Source organism: Stegostoma tigrinum, chromosome 20, assembly GCF_030684315.1.
Source record: "Stegostoma tigrinum isolate sSteTig4 chromosome 20, sSteTig4.hap1, whole genome shotgun sequence".
NCBI classification, from domain to species: domain Eukaryota; kingdom Metazoa; phylum Chordata; class Chondrichthyes; order Orectolobiformes; family Stegostomatidae; genus Stegostoma; species Stegostoma tigrinum.
Window position 1 is genome coordinate 12244777 of NC_081373.1, and position 18238 is coordinate 12263014.

Consider the following 18238-nt stretch of genomic DNA (forward strand, 5'->3'; position numbering starts at 1 on the left):
AAACTTAAAAATGAGTTCAGCATTTCAGACTGCAACTTTTGTCTCCACTGCATTTTCTTTGCTGGTTTATGTTTCAATTCATTTTCTTGTTTTTGCTTTCAAATGGCAGCTATTTATCATTTTGCCATTCACTACCCCCCTCTAAACTTATCTTTGTTCCTTTACTTGCCCCATTACCACTCCCTTGAACTTGCATCACAAACCCCTTTGCCAATTAATCTCTCCTTTCACTGATATAAAGTGTCCCCCTTTACTACCCAGCAACATGTCTAATTTTTCCCAGTTTTGATGAAAGATCTGTAATCTGGGACAACTGTTTCACTCTGCAGAGATGTTGCCTAACACAAATATTTCCAGCATTTTTGGCTTAATTTCAGATTTCCAGACTTGCTGCATTTTCTTTTTGCAAGACAAAAGGTGATTTTGGGAGGACATCCCACAAGGACGTCAAGGAGTCAACAAAACAGCTCTGATGAAGAGAGGAAAAAAAATCCATCTAGAATCAAAACTGGAATCTACATGCAGATAAATGTTGCTAGCAACTGAGAAATGTCTCAGAGCAAGACAAAGACCTTTTATTATTCATTAGGACATATTGGAGCACAGCTTGGCAAAGTTGGGGACAGATGAATATGGTGAATGGGAAACAAGTTGTTCAATGTCAGATTAAGTGTATTCTGACTACAGCACAGAAGGTCCCATTAGCAACAAATGTTTCAACCCTTGCTTATGAACAACAGCCTCCACCTACCTCAATTTCTCTTCAGAGCACAAACTCATGCTCCTTCCTCCCTCACGTGTTTTTTTTTTAAAAAGCTTCTTAGCTTTAGATATGAAGGGTGGGATCGACAAATGCAGCATTGGAAATCAGCCTTCAGGATAGCTTAATTGAGGGGCAGGGCTGAATCTATAACGGCTGTACTCAGGTGTGCAAAAGACAGGGTACAAAGCTTAACTTTTGAAGATTTCCACAACTGAATTTAGACTGAGGATGAGGTGAAGCTAAACTAAGTATCCACCAAAGACTGTCACTGGAGAGGACTTGGGAAACTACCTGTTAACTTGGACAATATCACTGGAGACTTTGTAGGATCCAAGGAGTTAAAAAAACAGCTCTGACACTTGTGCTTACCATGTGGCAAGATAATACTGGCACCATCTACAATAGCCTGGGCCAGTTCATGATCATTGCATTCAATGGCATAGGCAGCTGCCTTAAGGGCATCCCAGATTTCTTTGCGACCTTCAAAAGCTGGTGCTGTATCCCAGAATTCATCTCTTTTACTTCTTAGTTGGCCATCCGTCATGGGATAATCACTTTTCCACTTTGGCCTCTCTTTCTTCAGAGGCTCGTTTCGGCCTGAAATCAAGAAAAAAGCCTGGTTTAAAACAAAACCAAGAGATCCACAGATGCCGTAAGTCAGAAACAAAAACAGAAGCTGCTGGAAAAGTTCAGCAGGTCTGGCGAAATCTGTGGAGAGAAATCAGAGTTAATTTTTCAGATCCTCAAAATACAAAATTCCTGATTCAGCAAAGAAACAGGGACAGACGTGAAGATATAAAAACAAGAGCATTTTACTGATGATGCAATGATGTACAGTACAGATCATTCACATTTTATCAGCAAAGTACAATCTCCACGACCACGCATGCAATGTGTGCTCCAATCATTTAGCACTAGAGACATGTATGTTTAGGCATAGCTCTATAGAAAGAGATGTCAAACTGTTCTATATACTAAGTCCTAGAGACTTACTGGTCAGTGTCACCACCTCAATTCCTAGTTGATTTTGCATAACAGTACATTATAAATGATTGGATTATTCTTTTTCATTTTTAAAACCTTGACTTTTAAGCATTAGCACAGCTGAGTCAAGCCAGTTAGATTTGACAGATTTGAATCACGGCCAAGTTTGGTTATTAAGCAATCAGGCTCATGGAGAATACAGGAGTGAGAAATCAGTTCATGTAACTAAGAAGTGGCTGAATCTGTTAGCTCAAGGGTGATAAACATTTACCAACAATCACAATCTTGCCCTTGCTAGGCCTGTAGAGTAAAGGGCAGGTGATGTTGCAGCAGCTAGAATATTACTAGTCAGTCTTGCAGTCAGTCTTTGTGGTTTTCTTGAAATGTGCGGCTGCTGTTGGGTGTTTGAGCAGGGGATTCCCAATTCTTCTGAAAGAGACTATCACAAGTGAACAAACTGGTTTGCATGACATTTTGCAGTGGATTGTGTGGAAAGTTGGAGAGGACATTTGTAGACGAGGGCATGATGACTTGTGTTCCCAATAGGATTATTGAGACTGGCAGCCAAATGATACTGGTTGCAATCTAACTATTCAACAAATTATTTTCCTCTTGCTCCTGGCTTGCCCTGTCTCCTAGTCAGGTAATATACTCATTTTAAAATTATAAATTGTAGTTTACATAGCCCTCTATGGCTTTGCTGCTCCATCTCTCAAATATCATGTCTATCCCCACAATAATCCAAGGTGCCTGCAGAGGTGGCCTCTTGTACATCTCCAAATTTAAAATCATTGGTGGTGTGATAGTACGTACCTTTAAGAGGAAGTTGTTCTATCCTATATCTTGTGAAGAGGGGGGTTGTAAATCTGCTAAGGTGTCTGCATTTAGGCAAGCAGAGTAAAGGGCTTTGAGTTTTTCAAAATTAAAGAAAAGCAACATTAGAGGAACACGTGCTGGGAGATTGAGACGACTTGCAGGAGCAATATGGCTGTCATAGTCGGGGATTTTAATTTTCCTAACATAAACTGGGATTGCCATAGCATTAAGGGTTTAGATGGGGTGGAATTTGTGAAACGTCTTCAGGAAAGTTTACTCAAGCAGTATATAGAGGGTCCAACTTGGGAAAGGGCAAAACTCAACCTACTCTTGAGAACTAGGGCAGGACAGGTGACTGAGGTGACAGTGAGGGAGAACTTTGGGACCAGTAACCATAGTTCTATTAATTTTTAAAATAGCTACAGAGGGATAAAACAGGTTCAAGTTCAAAACTGAGGCAGGCAAATTTTGATGGAATTATACAGGAACTTTTGAGGTTGTTTGGAGTAGTTTGTTTGCAAGCAAAGAGACCTCCAGTCAGTGGGAGGCCCTCAAGCGATAGCTAGAGTTCAAAGTCTATATGTTCCTGAGAGTGTGAAGGGCACAGTTGGCAAGAGTAGGGAACCCTGGATGACAAGACATATTGAGGCTCTGCCCAGGAGAAAGGGGGCATGGCTCAGGAACAGGCAGCTGGGATCAAGGCAATCCCCAGGAGGTATATGAAGGGGCACAGGGGTTTGCTGAAGGAGGCAAATCAGGAGGTGACAAAGGGAGCACAACATTGCTTTGACGGAGAAGACTAGTGTAATCCAAAAAGAGATTCTTCAGTTATTCTTTTTCCTTGAATATACTTTGGGAGAGAATAGGACCCCTCAAGGACCAAAGTGCATATGTATGCGTGGAGCCACAGGAGAAGGGCTGCAAAGAAAAACCTGGGAACCAGAGAATAGTAAACCTAACATCTGTGGTACGAGAGTTAGTTACTGGAGAAAATTGAAGGAAAGATTTACATACATTCAGAAAGACAGGGTTTGATGAGGAGTAGTGACCATCATGCCTCTCAAATTTGTTAGAGATAGTAACAACTGCCGATGCTGGAGCCAGAGATAACAGTGTGGAGCTGGAGGAACACAGCAGACCATGCAGCAAAGGAGCAAGAAAGTTGACATTTTGGGTCAGGACCCTCCTTATGCTGCCTGGCCTGTGTTCCTCCAGCTCCCCACTTAGCAGAAATTGGTTAGATTTCCTTGAAGAGGAGACCAGGAAGGTTGATGACAGCAAGGCAGTAGGCCTAGTCTGCATGCATTTCATAAGACCTTGATAAGGTTCCACATGATAGGCTGCTCTGGCAAGTTAGATCACATGGAACCCAGGGAGAGCTGTCAAATTGGATACACTGTTGGCTTGAAGGCAGGAAGCAGAGTAATAGTGGAAGGATGCTTGTTGGACTGGAGGCCTGTGACTAGTGGTGTGCCTCAGGGGACAGTACTGGTCCCAGTGCTATGTTATCTACAATGATTTGGATGAGAGAATGTATAAAGCATGACACTAAAATAGGTGGCATCATGACCCGTGAGTAGGGTTATCAGAAAGTGCAGCAGGATCTTGATCAGCTAGGGAAGTGGGCCAAGAAATGGATTTTAAAATAGGCAAATGAGGTGTTGCACTTGGGAAAGTCAAATCAAGGTAGGAGTTGCAGGGCAAGCGGTTGACCCATAAGGAGTGTAGTAGAACAAGGTACCTTGGACTTTAGGTGTACGGTTCTCTGAAGGTGGAGTCAAAGGTAGACAGAGCAGTGAAGAAAGCTTTTGGTGCACTGGCCTGCATCAGTCAGGGCACTGAGTAGACAAGTTTGAGGAAGGGTCACTGGACCCAAAGCTTTAACTGTTTTCTCCTCCACAGATGCTGCCAGACCTACTGAGCTTTTCCAGCAACTTTGTTTTTGTTCCTGATGTACCCCATCCCCAGTTCTTTTGGTTTTTGAGAAGTTGGGAAATTAAGTTGCAGTTATAATAGCACGTTGGTGAGGCTGCACTTGGGAGTATTGTGTTCAGTTTTGGTCACATTCCTATAGGAAGGATGTTATTAAACTGGAAATAGTGCAGAAGAGATTTACAAGGATGTTGCCAGAACTCAAGGGACTGAGTTATAGGGAAAGGTTGGATAAGCTAGGACATTTTTCTGTAGAACATAGGAGACTGAGGTGAGGGGGGAGGGAGGGGAGAGAATCTTACAGATATGATATCTTAGAGGCAAGGATAGGGTGAATGCTCAGTCTTTTATTCCCCCCCCCCCGCCCAGAGATGGGGAAATCGGGGTACAGAGGACTAGAGAACATCAGTTTAAAGTTAAGAGGGGAAAGAATACATGGAAATCTGCAGGGCAATTTTTTTTTAGAAACAGAGGGTGGTACACATACAGAGTAAGCTGCCAGCAGAAGCGGTTGAGGCAGTTATGTGAACATTTAAAAGGCATTTGGACAAATATGGATAGGAAAGGTTTAAAAGGATATAGGCCAAGTGCAGGGAAATAGGATTAGGGTGGATGGACATTTTTGGTTAGCATGGACCAGGATGGGCCAAAGGGCCTGTTGATGAATGAGTGGGGACAGTCAGGATGTCTCATATCCAGGGTTTCAGTTGGGGTTGTGGAGTTGAAGCTGCTAGATTCATTCTGTCAGCATTTCTTCTCCTAGAATGCAGGAGATAGCAAGTGAGAGAAATCTACTTTGCCGAATTACCTTCGCAAAAAGGTGTGTTTATGGCATGCTGCTATATTTGAACAGTTGATGAGTAGTTAAATAATAATTTATTGTGTTAAGTACTTTGGAGTTAAAAGTTATGTCTGTTCTTATTTTGCTTGTATTTGAGTTGTGGTATGAGGATAAAGTGCATTATGCTAGTTTGACCCATCAAATTACACCTGGAGTACAGCACCTCACACTTGCCTTTAACTAAGGTAAAAGTTAGGGTCTAGGCTATCTCTGACACGTTTTGAGGGGATTTGGATAGGTCCAAAACAGTAGCAATGCCTTTAGTTCCTTCGGGTCCAACTTCTAATTCCCTCCACTTCTCTACTTCTCATTCCTCAAACGTTCTTTAAAAACCTATGCCTTTGTTCAAATGTTTCGTCATCTGACCTAATATTTCTTGGCAAGGTGCCATATTTGTTTTAAAATGCTCCTGCTAAGTACCATGGTGCATTTAATTAAGGTTCTATACACATAGAAGTTATTCTTAAAAGTAACAAAGAATTGCTGACCAAGTGTAGCAGAATTAAAACCCAATGAAAACTCAACTTGACATGAGTTGTTTTCGCTCCATTATCCTACTTAGTCTGCTGTATTTCCAGCATTCCGTATTTTGCTTTGTGTAGGGATTGAAAGCTTAATGGATGCAGTTGAACATCAAAAGAATTGTTAAAAAGGATGTAACTTGGAATGGAGCTATTCCACCTCCCAATCTGATCCACATTTGAAGAGACAGAAACCAACACAAAAACTAGACCAAAATAATAGATGCCTCTCAATAACTTAACATATACTTTGTAACTTAGCCTGTAGGCAAAGATTTTTCCCTTTCTGAAGTCAATAAGTCAAACTTTTCAGATAGGTTAAGTGGTTAGCAATTTTAAATGTGGAGACATGAGAAAAAGGTTAGAGTAAACTGTGCAAACTCATTCAAAACTTGCAAAATATTTTGACACTTTTAAAGCACGCATTTTCAAACAGATCTTAACTCATGAAGTTTGTATACAAGCTTTATGACAAAACAGTAGGATGCATCAGGAAGGTTCAGCCATATCCTGGTTTGCACACAAAGAAACAGGACATGCAAGTTAACAATTTCTCTCAAATTACAGCTAACGACAAACAAATGCTGTGTTCTCCTCCAGAAACTAAACTTATAGCATGTTGCAACAAAAATCACTGAAAGTAAAAAGATCTGCAGTAAAAGACAATGAAGACAGGTGAGCCTCGTGTAGCAGTGGAGGAGGAGTACATTGTAGGCTATTACAAACAGAGAAGAATGGGCTGGAAAATAGTTAGGATGCAACTCAGCATCAAGAGCCACAAGTATTCCCTCCCCAAGGTAGAGTTATCACATGCAAGAGATAAAAATAAAGATAAAAATAAATCAAAGAGGACATTAAGAAATTGGGTCAGTTGGAGTTTGAGTAGCTAAAGCCACGTCTAAAATCACACCCACCCAAATATTTTTCCCTTGTGCCGAGTTCCATCCTCCAACTTAAATTTGTCTTCACCAATTTAGTCCCTGGGAGAAGGGTTGTTGTATGAAAAAGGCTGAGTAAAGAGGTCTGTAATTTCCGGAGTTTATGAGCTCTCATTGAACAAACCAGATTCTGAAAAAGTTTGAAGAGATGATAGTGATAGTTGCCAAATTCACAGAGGCTGCTGTCCGAGAGCACTGACTGGTGCAGAGGTTAACCTGAGGGTCATCATCCTTTAGGTGAGGGGCAAGGTCGTGAAAGCAGGACCTTCATGGTGACCTCATCCATATGGGATTTGAGCCCAAACTGTTGGCATAACTGAAACAAACCAACTGAACTAAACTAACCCCCAGCATGAAAGGTGAGATGCTCATGTAAATCGAGAATGCAGGGGCACAGTATCAGGATAAAGTGATGATAATTTAAGTCAAAGATGAAGGGAAAAAATTGCATTGAACAATTCAGAATTGGTTCATAAAGTTGATATCTGAGACAACATGGCTGTGTAAAAGGAAAGGTTGAACCTCTACTCATCGGAATTGACAAGATATTGAACCAATGAATTGGAGGGCACTTTACGGGATAGCGAGTTTTGAGAAGATTTGTAGCTCAGGTTGAGGTTCTGGATGGGAGTTTGCTCGCTGAGCTGGAAGGTTAGTTTTCAGACGTTTTGTCACCATTCTAGGTAACATCATCAGTGAGCCTCCAACGAAGTGCTGGTGTTATATCCCGCTTTCTATTCATCTGGTTAGGTTTCCTTGGGTTGGTGATGTCATTTCCTGTTCTTTTTCTCAGGGGGTGGTAGATTGGCTCCAAATCAATGTGTTTGTTGATGGAGTTCCGGTTGGAATGCCACGCTTCTAGGAATTCTCGTGCATGTCTCTGTTTGGCTTGTCCTAGGATGGATGTGTTGTACCAAAGTGGTGTCCTTCCTCATCTGTACGTAAGGATACGAGTGATAGTGGGTCATGTCGTTTTGTGGCTAGTTGATGTTCATGTATCCTGGTGGCTAGCTTTCTGCCAGTTTGTCCAATGTAGTGTATGTCACAGTTCTTGCAAGGTATTTTGTAGATAACGTTCGTTTTATTTGTTGTCTGTATAGGGTCTTAAGTTCATTAGCTGTTGTTTTAGTGTGTTGGTGGGTTTGTGGGCTACCCTGATGCCAAGAGGTCCGACTAGTCTGGCAGTCATTTCGGAAATGTCTTTGATGTAGGGGAGAGTGGTTATGGTTTCTGAGCCCGTTTTGTCTGTTTGTTTGGGTTTATTGCTGAGGAATCGGTAGACTGTGTTCATAGGGTACCCGTTCTTTTTGAATACACTGTATAGGTGATTTTCCTCTGCTCTGCGTAGTTCCTCTGTGCTGCAGTGTGTGGTGGCTCGTTGGAATAATGTTCTAATGTAGCTTCGTTTGTGGGTGTTGGGATGGTTGCTCCTGTAGTTCAGTATTTGGTCCGTATGTGTTGTTTTCCTGTAGACGCTGGTTTGAAGTTCCCCATTGGCTGTTCGCTCTACTGTGACATCTAGGAATGGCAGTTTGTTGTTGTTTTCCTCCTCTTTTGTGAATGTTATGCCAGTAAAGGGTATTATTGATGGTCTTGAAGGTTTCCTCTAATTTGTTTTGTTTAGTGATGACAAAGGTGTCATCCACATAGCGGACCCAAAGTTTGGGTTGGATGATTGGCAGAGCTGTTTGTTCGAGTCTCTGCATTACTGCCTCTGCTAAGAACCCTGATATCGGAGATCCCATGGGTGTACCGTTCATTTGTCTGTAGGTTTTGTTATTTAAAGTGAAGTGGGTGGTGAGGCATAGATCCACTAGCTTGATGTTGTCCTTCCCGATGAGGTTGGTGGTGTCTGGTGTATGTGTCTTCTCTTCTTCTAATAGTGTCATCAGTGTTTCTTTGGCCAGGTTGATGTTGATGGATGTGAACAGGGCTGTTACGTCAAAGGAGACCATTATTTCATTCTCTTCTATCTTGGTGTCTTTCGTGTTCAGGAATTCTTGGGTGGAGCGAATGGAGCGGTGGGAGTCTTCTACTAGGTATATAAATTCCTAGAAGCAGGGCATTCCAAACGGAACTCCATCAACAAACACATTGGCTCCAAATCAATCTACCATCCCCTGAGAAAAAGAACAGGAAATGACATCACCAACCCAAGGAAACCTAACCAGTTAAATAGAAAGCAGGACATAACACCAGCGCTTCGTCGGAGGCTCACTGATGATGTTACCTAGAATGGTGATGAAACGTCTGAAAACTAACCTTCCAGCTCAGCGAGCAAACTCACATCCAGAACTTTACGGGATAGATGCTGTGACAGTGTTTGCCTATGCAGGGGAATCCAGGAGTATGAGAAACAGTTTAAAAATAAGGGGGTGACCCACTAATGTCTCATATTGAAGGAACCCACACAAGTGTGGAAGATGGGCCATTAAATATATTCAAGGTTGAGTGAGAAAGGGGTGATTTCTAAGGGAATAGGGAGCAATGGGGGATGGACAGGAAATATAGAATTTGAGACCACAATAAAAATCAGGTATGATCTTATTGAATGTGAAGCAGGCTCAAGGGGCCAAATGATGTATTGTTTCTCCTATTTCCTTTATCCTTCTGACAGTAATGGATACATATGATTCAACTCCACCAAGTTACATCTCTGCACTCTTCCTGCAGAATCTAATTAGCAGTCTTAACAAAAACATTTCCTTTGACTGATATATCCACAATTTTTCACATTTCTTGTCCATCTCTTATTTCAAGAAAGTAAAAAGGCCCATGGAACATTGGCCTATCTACAATCCTTTCAGCTGCTCAAGTTTGTTCAGTCTTTTAACTATAAAAAATAGAAGGTCTATACAAAAACTCCAATTGCCCACGTTGAAACCAAGTCCCTCGTATTTTTACCTCCTGTTTCAAAATTTTCAGTTGACCCACAAAGAACCACTGCTAGGAAAGCCTTTCCACTGTGCAGTAAAAGTGCAATAAAAAATAAATCTGTGCCGAATTTTCATACCCTAGTTGATGAGCTCATGCCTTCTTTTAGGGGATTCTCCCACCAACGATGATAATTTTCTGCATTCGCTCCACTGAATTGGTTTAAATACCTCAATCAGATCACTTCTAAATTTTCTAAATTCAAGGGAATACTGGCATATCGTAATTTAACCTTGTTATCCTTTTCAAGAATCTAAACTGCATTCGCATTACCAATATATTCTTCCAGAAGCACAGTGCCCAAAACTAAAAAGGCATGTCAACAGGGGGTCTGAACAAAGTTCTGGAAAAGTTTTACTACATAATAAATACTGTTGAGATAAAGAACAAACTGTTCACTCTATCATACTTAACTTTTTGACAGTCTTGTCAGACTACGTGTAACACAAACATTCCCCGAACACTACCTTTCTCCTTGTGTCAGTAAGAAACCAGCAAAAAGAAACTTGCATTGACTAAATCTGACAACAGAATGGTTCTTCTGATGAATGACTTCCATTAAATCCTGATCACAGCAAACAAATATTTTGGCCCATCAAGTCTGTTCATCCACGCTTGTGCTTATGGGCCACACAAGGATCTTCCCTATCATCCACTGTCTCATCATATTATTCTATAGCGCACTCAGGCAGGTGTTTATCTAGTTTAATGTCTAAAATGTATAAAATGTATAAAATGCAAACCGTTATTTGCCTTAACAATGGCAGCATGTTTCATGTGCTGAATATTAAGCAAAGAGAAACTTTCAGAAAGAGTTTGCTGCTGACTTCTGTTTACAGCACCTCGGTTTTGACTCCTCAAAGTGGGAAAATTGTCTCAAGGTTTATTTTAAAAAAACAAATAGGTGACCTCACAACCTTATTTTCTTTTGAAAACAAGATCCACCATTGGTTTAGTCTTGCCAGATAATCACAACATCGCACTTTCTCTTTCACCCACATCCCCCCCAAGAATTTATCCATGATTATATGGCCTTATCTCTCAAGATTAATATCCAAGAATATGTGGCTTTCTTGTTCTTCCTATCAAGACGTACAGTCACACACTAATCACATTGAAATTAATTTGCTAATTAAATACTCAAATTACAAAATTTAACTTGGATTTTAGCACTTTCTGCATGTTCATTATTCCCTTAATGGAGTATAGTCTACAAATTTACTAAATTGCAGATCTGGTAAAAAAAATCATTAAAATTGAAAACATGAGCATTCCCAGCACTATTTGTTCAAGTTGGCTTCAACTGGCCGAGTTTGAACATGTTCCGATATGTGAAAAAGTCACTTCCCAATGAGTGTGAATCCAAAAAGTCATACCGCCTGGGAGGCACCCCAGGCCAGGTGAGGTGATCAGATTCGGTCAGGGCCTGGGGTTGATGGAAGGTCCATATAGACTTCAAACTCCTTCCAGGGGTCAGGCAGGAGTCTGCCATCCAAGTGGCTACCCTTAACTCTACACTTGCTCGGTTCCGAGTCCATTCGGCCACTTGTGCGGGATCTCACGTGTAGCAAATTTAATCATGCAATTACTATGAAGAATCTTGGTGATATCAAACATATTACATCCCATACACAGCCCTTACTTAACCCATGTTTATTCCTAAAATCGAAGCTATTGGTCAACCAAATTAAAGTGTAGCCAGCCAATTTTCCCTCTTGAAATTTGTGCCAACCACTATTACTTACTATGCAAAACTATTTTGCTTGTGTCTACAACTAGGTACCATTACCTAGAGCAAATGAGTACATGTAAGCAGTTCCAGGTACTCCAAAATCAGTCACTGCATAATGTACAACTCCAAAATTGTACATATGGATAATGATGGGATAGTGTAGGGGCAGGGGCTTAGATTAGTTCACAGGTCGATGCAACATCGAGGGCTAAAGGGCCTGTTCTGTGCTGTATTGTTCTATATTCTAAAATCAAAGCAAATGGTGAACCTAGGCGTGAGTTCATGAGGCCTGTTTAAGAAGCAAAAAAAAAGGGTCTCTGCCAAACATGGCAACTACAGGTGAACTACACAATCTGCTGCTGGCTGTCATTTTAGAACACAACATAACTCCAGGTTCCCCAAGAGTGCTGCAGACTTTCAGTTCAATGTTGAAGAATGGGAATAAGTGTCATGATGGAAGAGTATCATGGCTCAATCTAAGCCATGCTGACTTTTGTGTCAAGGGGTATTGATACGCATGGTAATAAATCCAAGCACTAAGGAACTCTGCTGGAGAGAATAGGGAGAAACAGCAAGCCAAGCAGCAGAGAAGCGGGAAAGCTGACGTTTCGGGCCTAGACCTTTCTTCAGAAATGGGGGAGGGAAAGGGTGCTCTGAAATAAATAGGAAGAGATGGGGAGGCGGAAAGATGATGGATAGAGGAGAAGATAGGTGGAGAGGAGACAGACCAGTCAAAAGAGATGGGGATGGAGCCAGTAAAGGTGAATGCAGGTGGGCAAGTAGATGGAGGAGATAGGTCAGTCCATGGAGGACGGACAGGCCAGAGTGGGGGGGGGAGAGATGAGATGATGAGTTTAGTAGGTAGGAGGTGGGAGAAGGGGATAGGTGGGTGGATGTACAGGTTAAGGAGGTGGGGGATGAGCTGGGCTGGTTTTGGGATGCGGTAGGGGGAGGGGAGATTTAAGCTTGTGAAGTCCACGTTGATACTATTGGGCTGCAGGATTTCCAAGCAGAATAGATCTTGCTGTTCCTGCAGCCTTCAGGTAGCATCGTTGTGGCATTGCAGGAGGCCCAGGATGCACATATTGTCTGCAGAATGGGAGGGGGAATTGAAATGGCTCGCGGCTAGGAGGTGCAGTTGTTTATTGCGGACCGAGTGTAAGTGTTCTGTAAAGCAGTCCCCAAGCCTCTGCTTGGTTTCCCCGATATAGAGGCAGCCACAACAGGAACAGCAGTACCCTGCAGCCCATTGGTATCAATGTGGACTTTACAACCTTCAAAAATTTCCCCTCCCCCACCACATCCTAAAACCAGCCCAGCTCATCCCCACCTCGCTCATGTGTCCTGCCTCCCACCTATCCCCTCCGCTCACATCAAGCCCCAACCCACCTACCTCCTCACCTACACACACCTTCACTGGCTCCATTTCCGACTCTTTGACCAGTCTGTCTCCTCTCCACTTATCTTTTCCCTGCCTCCCCCTCTCTCCCTATTTATTTCAGAACCCCCTTCCCTTCCCCCTCCCCCATTTTTGAAGTAGGGTCTAGGCCCAAAACGTCAGCCTTCCTGCTCCTCTGCTTGGCCTGTGTTCATCCAGCTCTACACCTGTTATCTCAGATAGTAGGAACTGCAGATGCTGGAGAATCTCAATAGTGAGAAAATTGGTTTTGGGGGATGAAGTAGAAACACAAGTATAAAGTTAGTCAGTTAAAATAAAACTGGAAACAATAAAGTGGTTCATGTTGATGTGTAAACAAAAAATTGAAAATACAAAACATCATTTTATTGTTAATTTATGTGGAGGATATGACAAAATGTCTTAGGCATGCAACACATACTGGCAGCAAACATACAAGTTTGGGTGTGTCTGCTGTATACGTACACATACACTAACACACACAACCATCAGGGCTATGCTGGCACCTGAAACTAGTGACTCATTAGTGTGTAGTGTGCTGTGTTTGAAAAGTTTGTCAGCATGCTAGCATCACTATTTATTCAATCTTCTCTTGCCAAACTTTGTGGTGCCTTCTCCACTGCCACAACTTGTCTCAGTAAATTAAAGCTAAAACTTTAATAGATAAGAATCACAGAGAACCTTAGTTATATACCAAGCTATTTTCATTCCAGTTTTCATTCTCAACATTAAAACTTAATCAACATCCAGATTTCTAAAGCTGCAAACAGCTGCTGCTAAGTTGCTCAAAGCAAATCAAGACTCAGCTGCCAATTTTTCTTTTTTCTGGTGGAGAAGCAGCAACATTGTGAGATGGCCCTTGGAAAAAAATTAGAGACAGTAGTACCTGGCTTGCTCAGCTGATCCAACGTGTTGACACAGCAGACATTGATAGTCATGTCAAGTGCATGATTCAGCAACAAAACCCAATATCCAGCACAGCCATAATTTAACTACAAACATGACATCAGACAAGGAAATAAACTCAAAATAACCAGCCTAGTCACCCTACATACACAGTCACAAAGAGGTACCAACCTTGTGATCATGCAAATCTAACAGTACAACATCCAAGATAACAAAGTGTGGAGATGGATGAACACAGCAGGCCAAGCAGCATCTTAGGAACACAAAAGCTCATGTTTCGGGCCTGGACCCTTCATCTGATGAAGGGTCCAGGCCCGAAACGTCAGCTTTTGTGCTCCTAAGATGCTGCTTGGCCTGCTGTGTTCATCCAGCTTCACACTCCGTTATCTCGGATTCTCCAGCATCTGCAGTTCCCTTTACCTCTACCTCTAGTAGAACATCCAAACAAGATTTAAGCAAATCAACAATAAACACCCAGAGGCTGTCGTCTTGCTCAGCTTTATGGATTTCCATTACAGTTACATGTAGAATGCTACTAGTACCATTGAGTATAATATCAACAGTTACAAACTAGAAACATACCAAACTCAATTACTCAGGAGGCTTGCTGTTTTGGGGACAACATTTTAACTTTGTCTTCTAAAATGAAATCGAGCATAACTTGACAATGCAAATATACTGTAATGTCAACTCAAAGAGAAAGATTCAGTCACGAATTGAAAAAGATAACTTGTTTCATTTGACAGACTGGTTTGGAGACAAAAAGAGAGTTAGTTTGGCATTGTAACTATTCAGTATTACATGAGTGACCCTCCATGGCTAAGATCCGCAACGATCCTCAATGATCCCTAAAACTGAAATGAAATCTGTAAGCTATTCCTTCTAACTTTAAGGCATCTAATGTTTGGATTCTTCAGCTTAGCAATAATGTCCCAAGTACTGGTTTAAGAACTGCTTCATGAATTGGCTATTAATTTTGAGTGTTCTAGAAATCAACTTTAGCTATTTCTCAGATAAGCAACTAGGACAGATTGAATGGGAAGTGGAACATTTTGCACTAATTAAGAAGGAATTGTTTTTGAAGATAGCAAGCAATGATACCAGAGCAAATTCATCTGGCTTAAGCGTTCATAATACAAGAAAAGAAGAAACAAGCAGAAGTGGACCACATGACCACTTGAACCTATTCTACCATGAGACACAATCATGGCTGCTTTCTGGCCTGAACCACCACAATGCTGCCTTTTCCCCATGTGCTCTGATTTGAAGAGATCAAAATCTGTTTCTCAGCATTCCAAAGATGGTTTGCTTTATTCATTCATGGGATGAGTATCACTGGCGAGGCTGCATTTATTGCTCATTTTCAACCACGTTGCTGTGGGCCTGGGTGAAGAAATTTTTCCTCATCCCAATTGCAAACGATCAGCTCTATCCTGGGACTGGGCCTTGTGTTCTAAATTTCCCAGTCATGGGAAATAACCTCATGTCCCTCCTGTCACAAATACAAGATTCAGGGGGTTTTGAAGAGATCACTATCATTCTAAATGTCAGAGAACACAGGTCCAATTTACTTTGTCCTGTGATTAAAGACAACCAATAGATTGGAGATAGTATAATTTTTTCTTGAATCTAATTAATATGTACGGTCATGATTTGTTTTAGCTTTTAAAAAATAGTGCCATGCCTTAATTCAGATTCTTGCTCATGGTCTTCAAAACTGCAAGTTCTCATCAAATATTAAAAACCGGCAGTATATAGATTAATATTTTCACAAGATATTTGTGTCAAAGTTGCCAGGCTGATCTAATACCATGGAATATTTGTTTTTCCTTGCCATAATGCAAGTGAAAATTTAATGATCACACGATCTCAATGCTGAAAGGGGAGAGAGAGACCACCAGCACTTGTTTTGCGCCCAAATGGACTGGAAGCCTTCTATCTCGTGAGGACTGACAACCATGATGCTGCTGTAAGTTGTGTTAAGCCTCACCTGGCATGGCTTCGGGGTCCCATTATCCTAAATTTCCTGCAGAGAAAGACAGGTGGCTGAGTTGGTGCATCATTCACTGCAGTTTGTTTCCTCAGATCTTTTCCCAGTTAGCTGAGCTTTCCATTTCTCCTTGCCTCCTCTGATACATCTTTCTACCCTAACAGTCAAATTACTTCTAAGCTGCAAACACTCAGGAGGCACTGCACAAGCTGCTCTGTGCATAGAAATGTTAACTTTTTCTTTCATACTGAATCAGAAGTTAAGGGAATGTAGGTCAGAGCCATCAACAATTGTGCCCCATTTGTTAATATCCAGTGCTTCCGTATCTTGCTCATGGTATTTCTGCTGTAACATCACCAGACAACCTAGAGCATCTGAGTCAGTGGCCAGTTCACGTTACAGGTTATCTTTGGGGATATATGGCTCCATGAACAAAGCCAATGCAGAACTGGCACTGTTGGCTTAGGAATGAATTCATGCTGTTTGAATTAGCATACACCAAGAGCTCAGATCTGGTGACTTTGACCTGCCAATAAATCTTGCACAGTCAAGGTTTAAAGTGTTTGGCTTTCTTTCCCAAATCACCTATCTTGTTTAGGTCTCATTACTATAAACAGACTGCTGAGCTAGCAGGCTTGGTATACCCAGTGTGGTCTTCAGTTTGGTTGCTACTGTGCCAAATTTACAGGCTGGAAAGTTGAGGCCCTAATTCTCATTCCCACATCTACCTGTTTCTTAAAGAAATCTAGTGCCTTAGCATTAACCACTCATTTTGACTGCTTGTTCAAGTTATTTATTGCTCCAATCCTGTTAGGCCTAGATCCTGGAGTTTCCTCAAATATGGCCAAACATCACATACAGTTCTAACCAATATTCCTACCTCTTTGAGGCCTTCTATGGGATGAAAGGTACTTGACTCAAGGCAGGTAGATTGGTTTAATCTATTAAACCAACCAACAGATGCACTGGGGAAGTACTTGTGACAAAGGAATTTATGGTTTTAATTTTGTTGCCCCTAAGCAACAACTGAAGATCCAACATGCAACTAAGTACTAATAACAATGTCAGCACAGATGACAACACCACGTCCTCATCATCTTTGAATACCAATCCACTGGATTTGAACCTAACAGGTACAAGCTAGATCTAACTCAACGATCAGCCAGTGACACACTACCCCATAGGCTATGCTCACTTAGATATTGAAAAATGCCAACATTGTTAATATCTCACGTAAACTGTTCACCAATCACTACTTTCTTAGTATATACCTTCAGTTCCACAAGGAATGCTGATAGCCCCCGAACGTCAAAACAACAGCCCTTGAAATTATCAGAGAACTTTAGACTCACATATTTACATGCCCTTCAGCAAAAGTTTTAACGCCAGGTTTCACATTTGCCTGACAGCCTTAAGTATGTTTAATTTCCAAAGTTGTTAAAAAAATTTGAACACACCTTTTGCATATGTGCATGATTTAACAGAATTCTGAAAACCAATTTAAAATTTCTGGAATGACGACTCAAGGAAACATCAAAATACTAAATGCTTCACTTTGGTTGTGTTAAAGACAGTTTATGTTCATGTTTTAGAAAAATGAGTCCATGAGCACTGAAGTTAAATTCAACTGTTCCACCACTGCAAAATAATCATTCTGAAAACTAATTTCAACTTCTTTACAATTATCATTGGTCGAACTAAAAAGCTAACAGGGAACACATTTACGATTGCATCTCTCCACTTTCGAGCAATTACTCTGCCTACTTCTGTAAATGATTTTTCTAAACAGAAAACAGGTATTTCTAATCACCACTAACATGTTAAAAGTTTCACAATGGCAGAGAACACAAAGACACTATTTGTTCGGTTTATTGAAGCCTCCCAGAAAAACAAATGATAAACGTCACAAATCTAAACAGGTTACACAGTGAAGTTCTCCTACAGCACCAAGCCTCTTATCCCAATGACTGTGCAGATTGTGCTTTCTGGTAACACTCATATCAGGATCAAAAACCACAAAAATGGAGGGAGCAGTAAACAGGGAAACTGGTAAACATCAGACACAATCTATTTCTTAAAAATAAACAATGCAGCTTCTGTATATGAAACCATTTAAGTCAACAGAAACTCAAAGGAATTGCCAACATATTTTAACGTTGCACACTGCAAAACCAGACATTTGTGCGACTTACCCTAACTCTAAGAGCAGAAAAACTACCGCATTAATATTAGCACTGCATTTGTGAACAAACAAATTTGAACAACTTCAACTTTTGTCCTACATGTTCTACTCAACAAATTAGGATAGTAACTGTCAAGCAAGAGGGCCTGCACCCTTTCTACTTCTAGTTGGGCAAGAAAATGAAACAGCGACAACCTTGGACACTGGCATGATATTTCCCAAAGCCAAAGTCATTTACTGTACAATGATGCAGTAATGACTTTAAAACGGTTAAATGATTGA

At 41.2% G+C, this 18238-nt stretch overlaps 1 protein-coding gene across 1 annotated transcript in view; it reads right to left on the minus strand.

Moving 5' to 3' along the window:
• Window positions 1-18238, minus strand: part of ubtd1b (ubiquitin domain containing 1b) — a 99702-nt gene that overhangs the window by 26073 nt on the left and 55391 nt on the right. The window contains exon 2 of the mRNA XM_048551590.2: window positions 1133-1360. Within this exon, the coding sequence (XP_048407547.2) occupies window positions 1133-1360 (228 nt within the window). The remainder of the gene's footprint in view (window positions 1-1132; window positions 1361-18238) is intronic.